The sequence below is a fragment of the Hyperoodon ampullatus genome (assembly GCF_949752795.1).
Source record: "Hyperoodon ampullatus genome assembly, chromosome: 17".
NCBI classification, from domain to species: Eukaryota; Metazoa; Chordata; class Mammalia; order Artiodactyla; family Ziphiidae; genus Hyperoodon; species Hyperoodon ampullatus.
Window position 1 is genome coordinate 46,474,080 of NC_136930.1, and position 19,936 is coordinate 46,494,015.

Sequence of the window (19,936 nt, forward strand, 5' to 3'; positions counted from 1 at the left end):
TAACATAAAAAAGAATTATATATAAAATTTTGATTGGATCTTTCTCTGCACATCTTACTTTATTTCATGAGTCAAATTCCTATTATATTTTGAAAAGAAAGTAGGTTCATTACAAGTAATTCAGAAACTTGGATACAAGGATAAAAACGATTAATCGTAATGGATATCTTTCATCTTCCTTTTCATCGCCCATACTTTTTGTATCATTGTTTCTCTGGTAAATTCTGGTAACTACTACAAGGAACATCATTTTTCTGGGGCAAACCATGTGACTTTAGTATTAGAAATATTTCAAGAGTTTATTTGTTTACAGGAGTTAATTTACTATTAGAATAAGTGTAGAATACTAGATACTATTTCTGTAACATGTCAGAGATATCTTACAGTACACATTTTTGTTTTGTTTTGTTTTGTTTTGTTTTTGTGGTACGCGGGCCTCTCACTGTTGTGGCCTCTCCCGTTGTGGAGCACAGGCTCCGGACGCGCAGGCTCAGCGGCCATGGCTCACGGGCCTAGCCGCTCCGCGGCATGTGGGATCTTCCCGGACCGGGGCACGAATCCGTGTCCCGTGCATCGGCAGGCAGACTGTCAACCACTGTGCCACCAGGGAAGCCCTACAATACACATTTTTATGTCTATCCTAGAGACTAAAATATATCGGTTGCATTTAATTCCATAGAGTATACTTTTAGCATAATAAGAAAAAAAACATAACACTGGCAGAAGATATATTACTTCATAAACTTTTTTCTTCTGCGCATTCAATGAATGCAGTTATATTCTAAAAAGAAAAATGCCCCGTTATATCTCTGAAATACCTCACACACATGCTATTTCTCTACTCTTTATCAGGCAACCAGCTACCAGAAACTGCCAAACATACCTATAACTATTTGTAGTCTTTTTGTGATCCTTTCAGTTATAAACTATGAGAGAAATACATCTCTGAAAGTTTGAAAATATAGAGAAAGTAAATGGAAAAAGAGAATTCATCATACAAAAATAATACAACTTTTTATTCATTATATTTCAGGAGTATATTTTAGCTTATTTAAATCATATTATATTTTAGGAACTAAGGTCGCAAAACAGTAACAATATCAAAGACAGAGCATAAAGTTTGGTGTTAGCTTGAGATTGTTGGAAACTTAGCTTTCAAAATCTACAGGTTACTTAAGAATAAGATTTTTATCTCCTTTTGTAGTCCTTTTTATGTATCTGCTAGTCCTAAAAGGTAACATTCAGGCTAATGAAATATATGGAAGGATAATTCATTATAAATATAATTTTGTTTTGTCTTCAAAGATTATATTTCTTAGTAAGAATCAGAGTGTGTCAGGAAATTGGATTAGTAATCTTGTTCAGTTCTTTGAATAGTGATTTTTTTTCTTGTGATTTGAGAATCTGTTACTTCATTTTTTTCTCTTTTTAAAATTTAGTCACTTTTTTAGTTTTCTATTTTATTCTTTTACAGTGAATTACAGCTCTGCTCAATTTTTTTAAAATTTCAAACAAATTGGATTAAATGCATTTTGTAATATAACAACTTTGTTTAGCTCATTATGTATATTCATCACTTTATTGCTAGGATTTTATAATATCTGTTAATATGGGGAGAAAAGTAAGCATGCTTTAATAGAGAAGTGTAAATAAAATGTTTTTAAGTTGTACTAATTGGAAGCAGCAAAGGACTTCTGTATCTTAAGTGGATTTTAGGAGGCTTACTAAAACAGTATGGTTAATTTGTGTAATATTCATAGATGCGTCTTTATACTTTTCACTCCATCTCAAGGGGGATCATGACCAGATTAGGTTAAGAGGTATAACATATCTATAGAAAAGTATATAGTCAGGGTTCTCCAGAGAAACAGAACTAGTAGGTTGGATAGAGAGAGAGAGAGGGATTTATTATGAGGAATTGGCTCACATGAATATGGAGGCTGAAAGGTTCTACCATCTGCTGTCTGCAAGGTGGAGACCCATGAAATGGTGGTATAATTCAGTCCAAGTCCAAAAGCCAGAGAACCTGAGAGCTGATGGTATAAATCTCAGTCAGAGGGCCAGAGAGTTATGAGATGTCTAGCTCAAAAATGAGGCAGGAAAAAAGGGAAAAATTCCTCCTTCTTCTTACTTTTGTTCTACTCAAGCTCTCACCAGATTGTCTGATGTCCACCCACAATGAAGAGGGAAATCTACTGATTCTACTGATTCAAATGGGAATCTCATCCTGAGACACCTTTACATACATACCCAGAAATAATGTTTAATGTGGACACCCCTTGGCCAATTAAGTTGACACATAAAATTAACCATCACAAAAAGGGAAATAAAACAAACTGTTACTTGATGAAGGTGATTCCTGTATAATGTTTTCTTTTACGTTATAGAGACAAAATTAATTATAAACCTCCCCAAGGAAAATATTAGAAATTGGATGATGATATATATGTTCTATGAATATGAAAATTTTAGCAAGCTTTGAATTTTACACATTTCTGTTACTCTTAAGTAATTCTAAGAGACAGTTGATTCCTTTTTAATGCAATAAATCCCAACATCACTACTGCTGGATTTTCTTTCTCCTCTTTGTAAAGCCAGGAAAGTCTCTTTTTGATACCATTTTCCCTATTTTCTTATACTACATAGGTTTGTAATTTTTTATTTACAGTTCTAGAATGTTTCTATGATTATGTGAATGACTGCTCTCTTTGGACAGTAGGTTGACCATGAAAACAGCGTAATTGTGTTATACATTTTAGTTCAACCCAAAATATATTTATTGAGTGGGTCAGGCATTATGCACAAAGATTTAAAATAGGCTTCCTCCTGGTCTAGATAAACAGATGATCCAACTGATTATACTAAGTAATTCATACCAACTAATTATACAATATACCAACTAGTTATAAAATGTAGAAGACTGGGAGGCCTAAGCATAGTAGTGTTGGAACAGATTGGAGAGAAAATTACTTGCTTCGATCTATTGGGAAGACCTTCACAGAGAAGTTGGACTTTAAAAATGAGAATAATTTTGAAAGGCAATGAAGTGGAGACAGGGAGTATGATGGGCATTCTTGGATGAGTGATGAGCATGAACAGAGTCTGGAAGTCAGGAGAGTATGGGATATATTTAGAGAATCTTAGGTAGTCTGTTGTACCTAGATAAAAAGTTGTGGTATGGGAAAAGGGAAGTAATAGGAGATGAAGATTGAATGTAGCTTACAACTTAATTTGTGTACCATTTCAAAGAATATATACTTGTTTTTTGATATGGGAAACCATTGAAGGATTTGGAGCAATGTTCCTACATGACCAGAAGCATACTTTGTAAATATACTTCCATAGACAGAGTGGACCAGGAGAGGGTTGGATTCTGAAGGAAAGGAGACCTAATAAAAGGTTATTTCAGTGGACATGGTAAGCCTGATTTAAGGTAGTGGCAGAAGAAAAGGAAAAGAAGGAATAAATCTGAGTTATTTAGGCATTAGAATGAGCAATGTTTGTAAATCAATTGAATGTGGAAAATAAGGAAAATGGAGGAGTTAAATTTTGATATTTTAAAGCTTGGTTTATTAAGTAAATATTTAAATCCTTAGTTGAAAGTGGAATTAAAAGAAAAGGAATAGCTCAAGTATTATATTAAATTCCAAAGGGGGATTAAAGAGTTATATATGAAACTAGAAGGGCCTTTAGAGATTATAGGGTTCTATGTTCTTAAGAGGTACGTGAAGGATTGCTGTTGTAGGTAAGAATGAAGCCAAATGGGTAGGGTCTAAGCTTCTTACTCCCTCTGTAGCAGTGCCATTTTGATTTTATTGAATTCCTAAATATTGGTTTTACATAAAACTTTGTTTGAAAAAACAACTGGTCTTCCGCTCAAAAAGAAAGTTGGAAAACTACTGCTCCAGCCCCCTTATTTCACAAATGTAGCACCAGATGTCCAAATAGGCCAATGTCTTGCTCGTCTCACAATTAACATGTGTTTTTCTAAAATGCCTACATGACACTCAAGCAGCCATGTGGAGATCCCAGGAAGCCGCTGGAAATGTGAAACCCAAAGACAAATCAAGGCTAAACCAAAGTGAGAATTTACACTATAAAAACAAATAATATTATCCAGAAAGAAGGTGTTGGAGTATAAAGAAGGTCGAGGAACAAATCTTGGGAAACCACTGTCTCTGAGGAATAAAAAGAAAGGGAATCAGTAAGTGAAATGGATAAAGAAGCACTTAATAGGCAGAGACCAGACCAATGTGTACATGTTAAGAGCCGGAATTTTGGCTCAAGAAAGCCCTGAGTTTGAAACCAGTCCTGCTACTTACTTAACGGCTGTGCGCAAGCACTCAGCCTAGTTTCTCTGTCTGTGGGAATACTAGACCCTATCTCAAAGAGTTGTTACGGGAAGTAAATGAGATATAGACAAAGCTTTAATGGAGTATGTGGCACATAGTTAAGTTGTTATATAAACACTATTTTTTTCATTGAAGTATAGTTGATTTACAATGTCGTGCCAATCTCTGCTGTGCAGCAAAATGACTCAGTTATACACCTATAGACATTTTTAAATATTCTTTTCCATTGTGGTTTATCACAAGATATTGAATATAGTCCCCTGGGCTATACAATAGGACCTTGTTCGTAATCCATTCTAAATTTCTAATAGCCAGAGAGAATAGTGTTTCAGAAACCAAGAGAGTGTCAAGAAATAGAGGTTGAAAATCATTGTCTAAAACCATAGATAAGTGGAGTGTGATGAAGATCAAGAGGAAATTAAAGGACTTTTTAGAATTTCACAGATAATATTCACAGCTTCAAGAGAATGGTAGAGACAGAAATCAAATCACAGTAAGCTTTAAGCATGAGAAGTGAGAAAGTGGTAGCAAGAATTGTAGATATGTCTAACATGTTTTATGATGAAAAAAAGTCAGAGGAAGGCAAGGTTAGTGAAGTTTTATTTTTAGGATTAAGTGCAGTTGTGGAAGGGAAGGCATGAGACAAAAATGAATGAAACAAGGTCATGTGGGAAGTAGGATTACAAGTAGAGGAATTGCCTCTTCGTTTGTTGCAAAAGGGGACAAGTGGAGATATATATGTACTCTATATTTAGAGGTGTTGAGAGAGACCAAGATTGGTTTCCATTTTTTACTGAAACATGATCATCTGCCAAAATTAAGTGTTTTGACATGAAAGACTTAAAAAATAGAAAAATTTAAAATCAGTGCTATAGAAAGAAGAGAATCAGCTACATAAGGGTAAAAAGGTCAATGTGCTACTTTGATGGCTTATGGTAGTCATGAGGCATGAAGTGTAGCAGAGCCAATAGCATGTAATAAACATATAATAAACATAGTGAATGGAAAATGGATAGCATCTGATACATTTACAAAATAAAATTAGTATTCAATTAAAGGAATTTGAATCAGTTTGCTCCTTACTAAATGGAATTTTATAAAATCTTTTAGTTACTTTTAATTAGTAATGATTGAAAAAGAAATAGCTACCTCATAAAATCTCCTAAGTGTGATAAATATTAGAAATTACCTCTTTTATTATTTTCTTCTTAAGCTTTCTGGTTATTTTTATTATTTTTCTCTTTCTACCTTTCCTCCTAAAAAATGAGAAAGCATCTGTATTGTATAACATTTTATAGATGGTGCTAAAGATGTTTGAGTGATAATTGATAAGATTTTATTTTGAAATATTATTTGTTTAATCTCAATTTGTTACATTTTCTTGTGTTTCGTTTTAGAACATTTAGTATATTTTAACCTTTAGCACTGCCATATTACAATGGACATTGGGAGGAAGGAGCAAGCTTTCCAGTAACAGTTTTCATTTGCTTTGCTTACTATCTGCTTATCTTTTTTGAATCTCACTTTAAAAATTAAAATGTACTTTCTCATTTCTTTCCTGAGTCTCATTTATATTCTTGTTTCTACCATGCTTGCAGTCATTTTCTTACTCTACCTCGCTCCAGATACAGTCAGACCATTGAACATCATCACAGGGACGGCAGGTATATTTTTCTTACAATTGAGTCTGTTCGTAGAATTGCATGTGCCTGTCTATTGATACGATATAACTCACTTCTATTTTTGTTTTTTATATATACATATATGGTTACTGATGAAACATAGAAGTATTATCCTTATAAAATAGTAGAAAATAAAGCATATATAAACACTTTAATTGTGTTAGGATGTCAAAAATATAGCTTCACTTAATGGGCTAGGATCATCTCTTTGATGATTCTAAAAGTTTAACTCACCAGAAATTACATTTGACTCTTATTACGTACAAAAGTAGAATAACAGTATTATTAAAAATTAATTGCATTTGACAGCTCACCTTCCTCTGCAGCACTAGTTGATTAGATATTTAGGCAGCACTAGTTGATTGGTACATATCTTAACAGCCCACTTCCCCCACCTCCCTCCGCAGTCAGTCCTTGAAAGTGCTTAGGTTGGACTGAGGTTTATGAGGGTAAACTCAGGTTTATCGTTACCTTGTCAAAGGTAGCTGTGATCTACTCATTGGTCATAGTAGATGAACCCAGATCTCTGGAGAATACTGGGTCTGTCTACCCAGACCCAGTATTTCTAGTCTACCACCATTCTCCTTGTACTGAAGGGAAATATAAATTACCTGGCATTTAACAGAAAGGAGGATTAGCTTTCTAGTTAATCCTAGAAGGAAATCGAGTGGGGAAAGAAGGTCTGTAAAGCTTGCAGTTTCTCAAGGCTAAACATAGCTTTAGGGATTTGAGCCAGTTCAGTGACAACATTTTTAGGCCCGGTAGGCAGAGAAAAGAACGGCAATGATAATGTGGTTGTGGATTCAGCTGTATAGATAAGGAATTATATGCTGTACTCACTCTGACTATGGTTTCAAAGTGATTTGGGTTATGTGTGATCACTTTTATCCTATTAGTTTAGTTAATTAAGAGTTGATAATGAAAGAGCTTAGAAAAAAATAATTGAAACTAATGGGTAAATTCCTAAGGATTGAATTCATTTAGACAAATGTGGAAGGAAACATAGAGATATCATCAATAACAAATTCCTAATAATTCAAATTTTGTGATGTCTTTCAGTAAATGTAATTGAAATTTAGTGCCTTCCAGTTTTTTTATATGATAGTGGTTATTGCTATATTTTATTTTCTTTTACATTTCTCGGTCTCTTTTTCTGTTATTTTGCTTCAATGCTAAATAATTTTTACTTTGTTGTTGTCTTTTATTTTTATTATTGCTGTATATTACATTCAGACTATTTTTTGGTTGCAATGATCATACATTTATCTTACAGAAATGTGAAAAGCAGTTTTATAATTTATAATTGGGCAAAAAACAGTTTTATAATCCTTATAATTGGGCAAGACCTTTCTTAAGGTGGGGGTGGCATGAATGAGACATTACTGATTATAGGCTTATTCTTCTTACACTGGTATCTTCCCATTTAAATGTAAGTTAAGATCATGAACCACATTAGTTTTTTATACTCTGTATTTTTCTTAATTATCAATAAGTAGCTTGTCTGCTTCATATCATTTATTCTTTCAGTAACCCAATGTAGATAGAACCAGTTCTTTATCAGCTCTAGGTTGGTTATCAATTTCATATACTTACTCAAATTCTCAATCTCAGTCTAGCTGGCCTATTTTGAAAGAGAGATTTCTGAATTGTCTTTTGTGCCATAATTTAGTTTATATTCAGGAAACACAATATCATTGATGTTTATATTAAAGTAAAACAAGGTTAGAAAAATCACTTTTAGAAAACAAGTTATCAAATAACTTACTATAAGATTTACTGTCACTTAAATGATTCAAATTTGTGAGTCTAGTGTATACCTACTCCAGAAAAGTTGGATAGATTTTGTGAGAATGCACTCTTTAGTTGCTTTTTAAAATATTATCTTTTATCGTTATTACTTTGACACATACAAAAGAATGTGTGCATGTTTCAAAGCATAGTAATAAAATAAGCATTTATGAATCTACTACCCGAACCAAGAACCAGAATATATGGTTGGTTATACTCCTTGCGTCTACCTGTAGGCTCCTTGCCTATTGCATTCGTATGCCTCTTCCAAAGAAGTAGTAAGTGCTGTACTGAATATTCAGCTTAATATTTCCTTCCTTTGTTTTTTTTTTAAAGTGACTTTGATCATTTATTTCACTCTGCTAACTTTCTGAGTTACTCAGTCCCTCTGACTCCCACTTCAATCCACTATGAGATTCTGGGGATTGTTGAAAATATAAAAACTCATCTAGTCACCTATCCCTTCTTCTTTATTTATTACCATAATATTCCATGCTTCTTGTTTAACCCCTGAACCTTTGTAGGTAATGCAACTGAACACAATCACCCATTTCCTTTACACGTTGATATCATCTGTTGACCTCTTGGTTATGATATTTTATGCATGTGGCTTTAGTCTTCCTCTTTATCACAATTTCTGCCATGAGCCTGAGTGCTGTTAGCATTCACCTGAATGATCTATTCAGCACCCACTCACTTCCTTGACCATCTCAAATTGGAGGTAGTGAACTTTACCCCCAGTTCTACTTCACTCAGTCACTCCCATGGCCATGCTCTGAATATTATCGTCACTTGAAATTGTTCTACCTTTGAAATCTTCTAAATTTTTAAAAAATTTTTAATATTTTATATAATTTTTAAAGTTTACTTTCCATTTACAATTATTACAAAATACTTCACTCTTGGACAAGAACTACACATGGTTCCTTCTTATTCTTTCATTGAGTTACTTTTAACTCACTGGTTCTTTTATCTCAATAGACAACTCCACTCTCTTTACCCATTTACCTTTCCCAATTAGTCTCCACTTTTATTTACTTACTTACATATCCAGAGGTTGAATCCATTCTCAGAAATATCATCAGTTCCCTTGCTACATTGTTCTGCTTTTACCTATTTGACAAAGTCCAAATGTGGATCAATCTCTGTCTCTTGCCAAATCGTTTTTGATCTAAATTACCCAAGTTCTCCCTAACTACCTACTTGAGAAAAAAAAACTGAACATTTAAAGGAAAAGTGACCTCTTTATTGAGGATTGTGGAAAGAATAAAAAGAAGTTGGCACCAACTTTCTAAGTATCCAGTTTCCTGGTCTAGATTTCAAGGTGGCATTAACTATCATGGTCTGGGAATTCCCTTTCTGTGAATAAATATGTTAATAGTTCCAAGTAGACCATAGTTTGGCTGTATGAAATCTGGAATTTTCTGAATGGAATAAATGTAGTAAACTCAACATGACATCTCCAATAGGTGAAGAATCAGAACAATTGGTCTCTCTGTTTCATGTTTGTAAAATGAAATATTATGAGTGCTTTCTCTTTGGAACAGATGAAGAGAAGCTTAAATAATGTTTGCTAAACTTCTTTTATATTACTTCAGGAAACAAATATTTAACTAATATTAAGAATCAAAACTTTTTTTTCTTCTGAACAGGTTATGCTGACCAGTGCAAAATTATCTCTGATCATTGTGTATTTTAAAACACATTCAACATTTAAACAAACATATTTAGAATGGATATCAGGTTACCTTTTATTGATTTCCCTTTAAGATATATCCTTTATTTCAATAAATATATCTTTTATATTTTAAAATTTACCCCCAACCCTAATTTTCCTCCTAGTAATTATCTTTACTTAAAGCTATACATAGCATATTAAGGAATCACTGACATTGCTGGTGGACAGCGTGGCAACTTTTACAAAAAAATGTGATGGAGGAGATGACAACTAGGCTATATCTTAAAGGAAGAATTAGAATTATTTAGGGGGAGGCAAGGTAGGATGTTGGTGGAATTTTCAAGAAATATATGAGCAAAGTTACTAAAGTAATAAACACCGTGTTTTAGTGCTGTTGGAGCATTAGCCACAAGGCAGGGAATAGCAAGAAATGAACCTGGAATGATAGAGATGGTCCCGAATATGAATAACCTTGTATACTCTGTTAAGGAACTTAGGTCTAAGACTGTACGTGATAGAGGTACTTTGAAGAGTTTTAGTTTGGGGATGGCTATAATACATTTATTCACTCTAGAATAATTACTCTAGAGACTCTGTGGGTGGTTGATTTGAGAGAAAAAAGTTTGGAAAAGAAAAGCACATACTGAGGTATTTGCCTTGTTCTAGGACAGCAGAAACTCTTTGAGGGCCTGAACTAAGTAAGGTAGTGGATGGAGAGATAGAAGATGAGAGTTAACCAATTAAAATCAATAATACTTGGTAAACAATGGGATTTGGATGTTGAGGGGGAACCAAGAGTCAAGAAACGCTCCTGTCTTACAGCTTGGGTAACTGGGTGCCTGTGGTACCTTAACAAAGATGGGGGGAATTGTTAGGAGAGGGATCAGTTTAAGTGAGAGACAAGTTCAGTTTTGGAATTATTGAGAGGGCTAAGAGGAAACCTCTAGCAAGGAGTAAAGTAAATAATTTTCAAGCTTAAAGAAGTAGTTTAGTCTATGTAGAGCAATTGGCGAGTAAATTTACTACTAATGGGAAGTAACCACAAAATGAAAGTGAAATCAACCAGAAAGACTACCCATGAAATGAGAGCCAAGGAGTTTTCCTCTGCCATGGGAAACATTAACATTTAAGTGGTAGTCGAAGGAAGAGAAATTTCTGAAGGACATAGTGAAGGAAGAATGAGAAAAGTAAGAAGAATAGAGCTAAAAAATTAGAGAGTTTTAAGAAGGAAGAAATAATGTCAGCAATAAAAATAATAAATGAAAAATGCCCATTGATTTGTCAAGGGAGAAGTCATTGGTGACTTCCACTGATGATTTTGGAAGGGTAGTGAGGGAAGAAAGGCAGAATTCAGTGGCCTGAGGCATGACTGGGAGGTAAGAAAATAAATACACCAAAAGAGTGTGGAGGAGAAGTATTAGATAGGGGTATGTGATACCAGAGTAGGTTTCTTTCTTTTAGAATAAGAAATATACCCTGTGTTGATAGGCTTGGAGGAAAGAATGCTTTAGGAAAAAAAGATAGGTTGAAAACACAGGAAAAAAAGAGGATGACTGGAAGAAAGGTCTTAGAGCAGTACGTAGGGCTAACCACACAGGTGGAGTTTGTAAACATAAAGAAGCTCTTATTTACCATTGAGGCAGGAGGAAAATAGATGAGAGAGTTGGAACTAAGTAAGCTTTTAAAGGATGTTAAATTGAAGGTAATTTTGTTTGATAACCTCAATTTTGTTGTTGCTGTAATTGAGATTACATGATTGTTTTTGAGACAAATTCCTGAGGGTTCCCAGAGGTTGAATACGATGTTTGATTGAAAATGAGAAAGTTTAAATAGTTGTTGGGTAAAAACTGATGGGAACTGATTAAATATAAGTAAAAAGATTTTTGGTGATGCCACCACGGCAAATGTTGGAAACCATGAATTTGTAATGTGCCAACCTGTATGAATGTATGCTTTGCTTAAGCAATACCCAGTTGCCTAGATGTTGAAGAATCAGATTATGGCATTGAACCAATTTTAGGGTTTTGATGAATGTTTGGAAGATTTGGTATAAAAGGGAAGCTGAGTGTTTTTATAGGAGGAGTTCAGATGATCAGTCATAGAGTCTAGGATGAGAAGGATGGAAGAAAAGCAAAGAGGGTGCTGTATACTGGCAGGAATTGGTTGGACCAAGGAACAAAAAGTATCAAATGGAGATCAAGTAAATTGGGAGTGAGATTATAAAACACCTGACAGAAATAATGATTGTCATCAGTTTGAGATATTGGAGTTTAATATTTGAGATATTGGAGTTCAATTATTATATTAAATAGTTTCATTGGATTCTAAGATCCGCAGTATTTCCCCAGGAGGGAGCACTGAGGCAGGAAAAAAGTGACAATTATTGAAGTTTTGAAGATCCAAGAGTTGTGGTTCAGATAATTGAACAATTTTCTGCATGTGCATTGAAATCTCCTAGCATTACCATAGAAATTACGGTAAAGAAGACGGCTGACACCCAATTCCTCAAATTATCAATGACTAAGGGATAGTGATTGGAAGTTGGATAGATATTAGCAACGTGAATTAATAATGGATCTTATAGCCAAGGGGCATGCTTAATAGAAATAAGGACATGTACATTACAGTGGGAGAGTAATGGCCAGGGTGTCTCTAGGGAACCAATCTCTCCTGAATCCATGGGCTTTGAAATGTGAAAGAATAAGTAGCTTCTGCAGGTGAGAGTTACACTGGAAGGAGAGTCTGCAGAGTTGAGCTAAATGTTATTTAAGGTAGGAATATGCAGAAACCATTCTGCAGAATGGTTGATGATGTAAGGAAGTTAGTTAACAGTGGATAAGGATTCTTGAAAATATAGCTAAGAGAATCAGAGAAGATTAAAATGGTACAGAAGAGAGTACAAGAAATGAAGAATTTAGAGAGAAGATATCAGGGGGCAATTGGGCTTGCCCTTTACTTGATACTAAGAATTACAGAGATAAGATGCTTAAATAGAAGTGATGTACCTCAACTATCCTAAATTTATCCTAAGTTGTTTTGGTGCCAGAATTGGAAGTTGTTTTGGTGCCAGAACTGAGTTAGGTTCTGGGAAGGGTCTGACCTGAGGCTAGAGTAGTGCTGAGGGATGCCATCGCGTTTGAAGAGAGGCAGTGAATGGTCTTTTCTTAAGGTATTTGGGGCCATGACTAGGACCCTAATTAGAGAAAGGTTTCTGACAAAACTCGTGGAGTCACAGGAGGATGAGATTCCTGTGTGGAATGTAGAATGTTTTCCTGTAGATGCCCTATCTGAGAAGTATACTGAAAGCCCTTAGTGAATGGGATCAAATCTAAGTAATTCACACTTCCTGAGCTACCCCTCCCCTTTTTGCCTTAATTTCTTTGCATTGTTACAAACCTTCTCCTTTCCTCTTAGAAGCATTTTCTTCTCCATCACAAGTAATCTATTTGTGTTTCTGACTGTACACTTTCTTAATTTCTCTGGAATTTTCCTCCATTCATTATTTCTTGTTTCTCTTACATTTCAATCTCTCTTACTTTACTAATTTGTTTTTCCTCAAATTGTTGTTACGGAGGACTGTTGAAATCTCCTTAATAATACCTTCTTTCTATTCTGCCACACCTTCAAGCTCCCTTGAGAATGATCAATTTCTCTCTCTTACTTAGGTCATGTTTCTTGACTATGTATTTTTACATATGCTTTCTCCACTCCTTCATCGGCTCCTAAGCTTTAATCCTCTACAGTCTGACCTCTGCTTCCAGCACTTTATTTTAAATGATTTTCTCCATGGTTCTTATTTGCTGTATCTTTTTACACATATTTATCCTTGTTATGTCCTTGCATCTGCCATTATTAACCACTTCTCTTTTTAGCCTCTCTAATGAATAGTGAACTATTAATATAATACAGTGACTTCTCAAACTGTCTGATTATCTGACTGACATCTGTACAAGAATATTCTTGCAACGCTTCACAAATTTAAGTCCAAACCTGAAGTTACTCTCGTTCTTCCCAAGAATTCTTCTATTTCTGTTAATAGATCATCCTTTCATTTTGGAGGCTGGGAATTTCAGACTCTTTCCTTGGTTTATTCATGTCTTTCATTTAATTCATATGGTGATTTGCCAAACATTATATAGAGGAAAAAAAAAAAATCCCTGGTCAAAGAAGTTAACAGGCTTTAGAACCAAGAAAGCACAATTCAAATTCCAGCTCAAAAAATATCTAATTATGTGACTTTGACCAAGTTTCTGTGAGCCTTAGTTTGCTTATTTCTAAAATGAGAGAGATTGAATTATACAATTTATGAGATTCCTTCTCACCTTAAAATTCTGTTTGTATAATTCTGTATATTGTATATTTTGTACATTGTAATTTATGTTTGTCATCCATACCTTCTTCTGTTTCCAGACTTTTACTACAAGTCAGCCTTTTCCTACTCTAATTCATTCCATACACTACTGCTGAAGTCATCTTCTTAATTCATTACTTAAAAAATACCTTTGTTCAGAACTTTTTGGTCACTCTCATTGAAAATTAAACCCTGTCTTAACCTCTTAACTAGATGTTTAAGATCTCTATAAACTGACTCCAAGCTAATTTTCTAACATTTTACCACATTCTACTTTCTGTTATTTCTAGTATTTCCATTTGACTCTTTTTCTCCCGTCCAACCAGATTTATTGACCATAAGAAAATTCTATATACAAAGTGACCTAGACCTGTTGCTTCAAAACAAGATCTTTTCTTACTAACATTTTGATAGGTCAGTCCTTACAATGTCAAAAAGTGCTTACTCTAAAATTAGTAGAAAAATGTCCAATGCATATTAAATGAATGACCTAACTATTGAAACTTTAATAACTCTTTAAGATAATTAACATAGGTAGACTGTAGTTCCTATCACAGGCTTCTGGAGCACTGACATGAGACGTCAGAAGGCCATTTTGTGCAATGCCACTGTGACGCCTTTGTGTTTCCGGATCATGACGTTCCCATTGTCTGATTCTAGACACAACACAGGAATATCAGTGGGGTCAGAGGTTAGCTTAACTGCTTGCTGGGCTAGAACAGATAGAACCGAGCCTGCTCATCTGACCGGGTCCCACGGCAGCCCAGGTTAAGTCCCTGTGAATCTGTGACCAGGACTCCATCAATGGATGGATTCTTCACTGTGTCCTCCAAGTGCTACTCAGAAGTTGCCTCCATCCCACCCACTGTGTGCCAGGCCCAGGACCGCACAGCACATGGCGTCCTTCTTCACCACCGGCCTCCCATTTGACTCTTTTTTATGGTCGCTGTCTATCTGCTGATATTTCTTCAGCTTTTCATGCAGAAGATATTGTCTGTCCTTTCTAAGATAGTCTTTAACATGCCAATCATATAATATTTTAAATTCCCTGCCTGATAGTCCCAACATGTGTCCTAGCTGAGTCTGACTCTGTTGATTGCTTTGTCTCTTGACAGTGGGCCTTATCTTTCTTGCTTTTTGGTGTTTCTAGTAATTTTGACTGTTAGACATCATGTCATCATTAGTGACTGAGGCAGATAGTATTTGTGCCTGAAAATGTGCATACCTTTTGTTCTGTGTGTATGTATGTGTATTTAGGAGGGGATTAATGAGTCCTCTGACTACTACCTCTATGTGATTTGAACTGACATTATGAAGTAACAGCTAGGGGCAGCAGTCAGCAGTGTATATGAGGAATTTCCACTATCCATGTAAAACTAGCAAACAAAAGAAATGCTAGTGAATTGTTCAAAGTTGACCAATGAAACTTTTGAACATGGCACTCAGATATTCTAGAGTGAGGAATATGCCTAATCACATTTACTCATGTCATACAATAGCAATGCATAATTTGGTTCTTTCGAGATACATCTTTAAGATACATCTTTAAGATGTTTGTTATTTTATGGAATCTTTGAGGACCTGGGAAGGGAAAACATACTATCAATACTTTAGTGAGATAACTTGAATTTCTTACAGTTAACAAAATGGTATTAATACTTCAACATCCACTGAAAATGGAAACTATTTAGTAAAATAAGAACTTTATAGATAGAAGGTGATAATTATATCATCTCTCAGGATTTTGAAAAAACATATTTTAAAGATGTATTAATTTGCAGTATGCTCATTGTTGCTGAGTAAATAATCTTGCTAATTTGTTGTTTTGTTTCTGTTATTTTTGAAGTAAAAATGAAATAACATTGAGAATTATAACTACTATAACTGCTATAACTACTAATAAAATACTCAAAATATCCGCAAGATATTTATATTTTACATGTTTCTGTGTGTACAATATAACTTTATTGTTCTGGAGAAAATTGGGGGAATCTTTTCTTCTTGCTGTTTCTAACATTGACTATTTTTTAGAAAATACTTCTATAGATAAGGGAACACTTTACTTCTCTTTCTGTTGATAAAATAGGGTTATGAGAAATAGTAACATGTTTTTCTACATTAAAAGTGTTTGGTTTCTCTCATCAATATGTGTATTATTACCATTGTCACATGGTAGATTGTTATTAACTTGGCTGACCCTAGATATTGCTGTTATTTTTGAATAATATCATTTACTTTTAACTAACATACAGAATTTAATGTTTAACTGAACAGAAATGTTCTGTAAAAAAAAATGCTGTCGTGCCCAAGGAAAATTAATCTATCTTCCTCCAAAATAATAAAATATTACTCTTCATACACATGGTAAATAAGTATTTCTGAATATGTACCTATTACCATGGTATTTTGTGTACTTGCAATTCTCTTAACTTTGGAAGCAATGCTAAAATAATATAGAGTTTTTAAAAAGTTAAACTGTACCTTGCACAATATGATGAGCATGAAAATTATAGAGTTGAATCATATAATTGCTTTAAATTACTTGATATGTTATACAAATCTATAACATTTTATATTAATTACCCTAAAATATCTCATTTTAAAATTCTGTAATATATTTATTTCTTCAATTATGCAGCTAATGCTCAGAAAATCTCTAAACACTGAAGGTGTTTTATCAAAAGTATAATGCTGCTGCTGTTAATCAGCTTACTATATTACATAATATAGATATAGGGAAGTCATTTCTTGCCCCAAACATGAGATTATACTTCTTGTCCTTCAGAGGTACATCCAAATTTATTTTTAATATTTCAGCTTTATAAAGAAATAATTTCTTTATAAAAAAGAAAAAATAGTAATTCCTAAGTAGCTTTACTTTTTACAAGTCTATTCTTTAAAAAGCCCTATTACATTTACTTATCTCATCTTTACAGTATAAATCCAAAATAAGTCTGTCTGATTTAACATAGACTCTAAAGTCTGAGTTACATTGTAGGACAATTTTCATTGATATCTGAATAATACTTTGAAGCATTGTGATGTTTGTTTTTCATTTTTTTAGTATTCTTAGTATTCTTCTATCGTATTTAGAGAGATAGTCTACATTGAGCTTATGTTGATCTGGAGTTGTATCATTGCAATGGTTGTATATAAGTGAAAGAAAATGCTCACTGACCTATTCTTTTCTGTTACACTGCGTAACTCCCATGTACTTTGAGACTAGGAGAAGTAAGTAGCAAAGGTGATGAAATAAGTAGGAAGCTGTGCCAGATACCTGGAAATTAAAAAATCTTTCAAAGGCGACTATACGAGAGGAAAAATGATTGAAAACATACAACTTCACTTGATGATTATAAAATGATTTTTCCCTTAGAAATCCTCATCAATTTTGCATGTACTATCATATGCTTTTAAAGCTGGGTTGTTACAATACTGGGTCTTGTTTCGATAGTGTCAGTCAATATAATTCAAAAAGAGTCATGTACCACAATGTTTATTGCAGCTCTATTTACAATAGCCAGGACATGGAAGCAACCTAAGTGTCCATCGACAGGTGAATGGATAAAGAAGATGTGGCACATATATACAATGGAATATTACTCAGCCATAAAAAGAAACTAAATTGAGTTATTTGTAGTGAGGTGGATGGACTTAGAGTCTGTCATACAGAGTGAAGTAAGTCAGAAAGAGAAAAACAAATACCATATGCTAACATATATATATGGAATCTAAAAAGAAAAAAAATGGTTCTGAAGAACCTAGGGGCAGGACAGGAATAAAGACACAGACATAGAGAATGGACTTGAGGACATGGGGAGGGGGAAGGGTAAGCTGGGACAAAGTGAGAGAGTGGCATGGACATATATACACTACCAAATGTAAAATAGATAGCTAGTGGAAAGCAGCTGCATAGCACAGGGAGATCAGCTCAGTGCTTTGTGACCACCTAGAGGGGTGGGATTCGGAGGGTGGGAGGGAGAAACAAGAGGGAGGAGATATGGAGATATATGTATATGTATAGCTGATTCACTTTGTTATAAAGCAGAAGCTAACACACCATTATAAAGCAATTATACTCCAGTAAAGATGTTAAAAAAAAAAAAAAAAAGATGTTGTGAAGACACAGGGAGAAGACAGCCATGTACAAGCCAAGAAGAGAAGTTTCAGGAGAAACAAACCCTGCCAACTACTTGATCTTGAACTTCCAGGCTCCAGAGCTGGAAGAAAATAAATTCTGTGGTTGAAAAAAATATGAATTTGCTCTATTTTTGGAGTATCCTCTGCAAATGCTTGCAGTTTGGAATAGCAGCCACTAAATAAGCAGAGCTATAATCTGTATCTATCCAGGTAAATGGCACATACAAACTCTGAACTATTTTAAACATATATATCAGAAAATGTAAACTAAGAATAGAATTCTGACAGATATTAAATCACTTTTAAAAGACAACCAAATTATTTACCTAAGAAAGATTTAAATATACAGGTCAGTGTTTCCTAACTTTTATATGGCTTGATTTTGTCAGTCTTGTAAGATCTGTGTTTACCCTTTTTAGAATAATATTTTGAAATACATAAGGTAAAATAAAGTAAATAAGTAGGATCACAAAGGAAACTATTTACATTGAATTATAGACCCCAAGTTCAGAAACCCAGGTAAACACTTAAATATTTTATGCCTTGCAAATGGTTATCTATTATTTCCCATGCCTCAGTTGCTACTATTCAAAATTAATTATTTATAAGTTCTTACCTTAAAATTAAAACTCACTAAGAATTTAGGTGGAAGTTGGCAAGTCTTATATCTCAGTCCCTTAAAGAACCTGCTATGAAGCTGGGTATTATATATGAGACTTAGGCATTGCTGCTTTCAATTTTCTCAGCAATAATCTTAGTTCTCACCTAGTAAGACCTTTTCTTACCCAACTGTGGGAGCAGGAGCCTATCTTGACCTTCTACTGTGTTATCAAAGTTTGAAATATGATAGCTTTCCCCTCCCCTTAACTGTGGTGGAACATTTCAGTAAATTTCTACCTTCTACTGTGGTTCTTGTCATGTTTCATTTATTAAACAATTTTCATTTCACACTATGGAAATCATATAATTCATATTATTGATGAATATGGAAAGAAAAATATAAGTAAAATTTAAAACATTGATTATAATCTTCAAACAACGTTTTCACTAAAGAGTTTTTTTAAAGGGATATTTCCTAAAGAGTGACCTGTTTGCTTTAAAAATAATAGTATCCTTTCAAGGACATAGAACTTAGCAACACATTTGAAATAATTCTCTGGATTTCACTCACGATTATATATTTCAATTATTAAAATATAGTGTCAAAGAAGTGTAAGTGTATATATCCTGATATTTCACGTTCCACTCGGAAAAATTACTCGATGGAATCAGAATAAATCAAATTTTGCATAAATAAGTGAAATATTAGCTTAATTTTCTGTTGGGATAGTCATAGATATTCCAGAAAGTTGTGTTACTACATGTTATATAATGAAATAAGGTTATTACTAATTTAAGATAATAGGAAATATGAAAATAATGTAAACATTGGTACTTTCCAAAAATAGGTTTTAAGGAATAAGGTATACACATCCCTTTGATTCTGGTTACCTATTGTGTTGAATATATACAAAGATATGTACACCAACAACATTTAACAAATATTGAGCATATTTCTTTCTTTTTTTTTTTTTTTTTTTTTTTTTTTTTGCGGTACGCGGTCCTCTCACTGCTGTGGCCTCTCCCGTTGCGGAGCACAGGCTCCAGACGCGCAGGCTCAGCGGCCATGGCTCACGGGCCTAGCCGCTCCACAGCATGTGGGATCTTCCCGGACCGGGGCACAAACCCGCGTCCCCTGCATCGGCAGGCGGACTGTCAACCACTGCGCCACCAGGGAAGCCCTCTTTTTTTTTTTTTTTAATAAATTTATTTATTTATTTATTTTGGGCTGCATTGGGTCTTTGTTGCTGTGCATGGGCTTTCTCTAGTTGCAGTGAGCAAGGGCTACTCTTCGTTGCAGTGTGCGGACTCTAGGCACATGGGCTTCAGTAGTTGTGGCACGCGG

General features: G+C 34.2%; 1 protein-coding gene and 1 pseudogene across 29 annotated transcripts in view; one reads left to right on the forward strand and one right to left on the reverse strand.

Annotated features, from left to right (window-relative positions):
- Positions 1-19,936, forward strand: part of RIMS2 (regulating synaptic membrane exocytosis 2) — a gene marked incomplete at both ends in the record, with an annotated part of 562,776 nt that overhangs the window by 350,070 nt on the left and 192,770 nt on the right. For 12 of the 28 annotated variants that reach the window (XM_079722698.1, XM_079722697.1, XM_079722700.1 and 9 more), the window contains one exon: positions 5,951-6,016. The exons of the other annotated variants lie outside the window; for them this stretch is intronic. In XM_079722698.1, the coding sequence (XP_079578824.1) occupies positions 5,951-6,016 (66 nt within the window). The remainder of the gene's footprint in view (positions 1-5,950; positions 6,017-19,936) is intronic. 28 annotated transcript variants of the gene reach the window in all.
- On the reverse strand, positions 14,434-14,708 carry LOC307065633 (ragulator complex protein LAMTOR5-like; annotated as a pseudogene). Its single transcript has one exon. The product of its transcript is annotated as a ragulator complex protein LAMTOR5-like (transcript).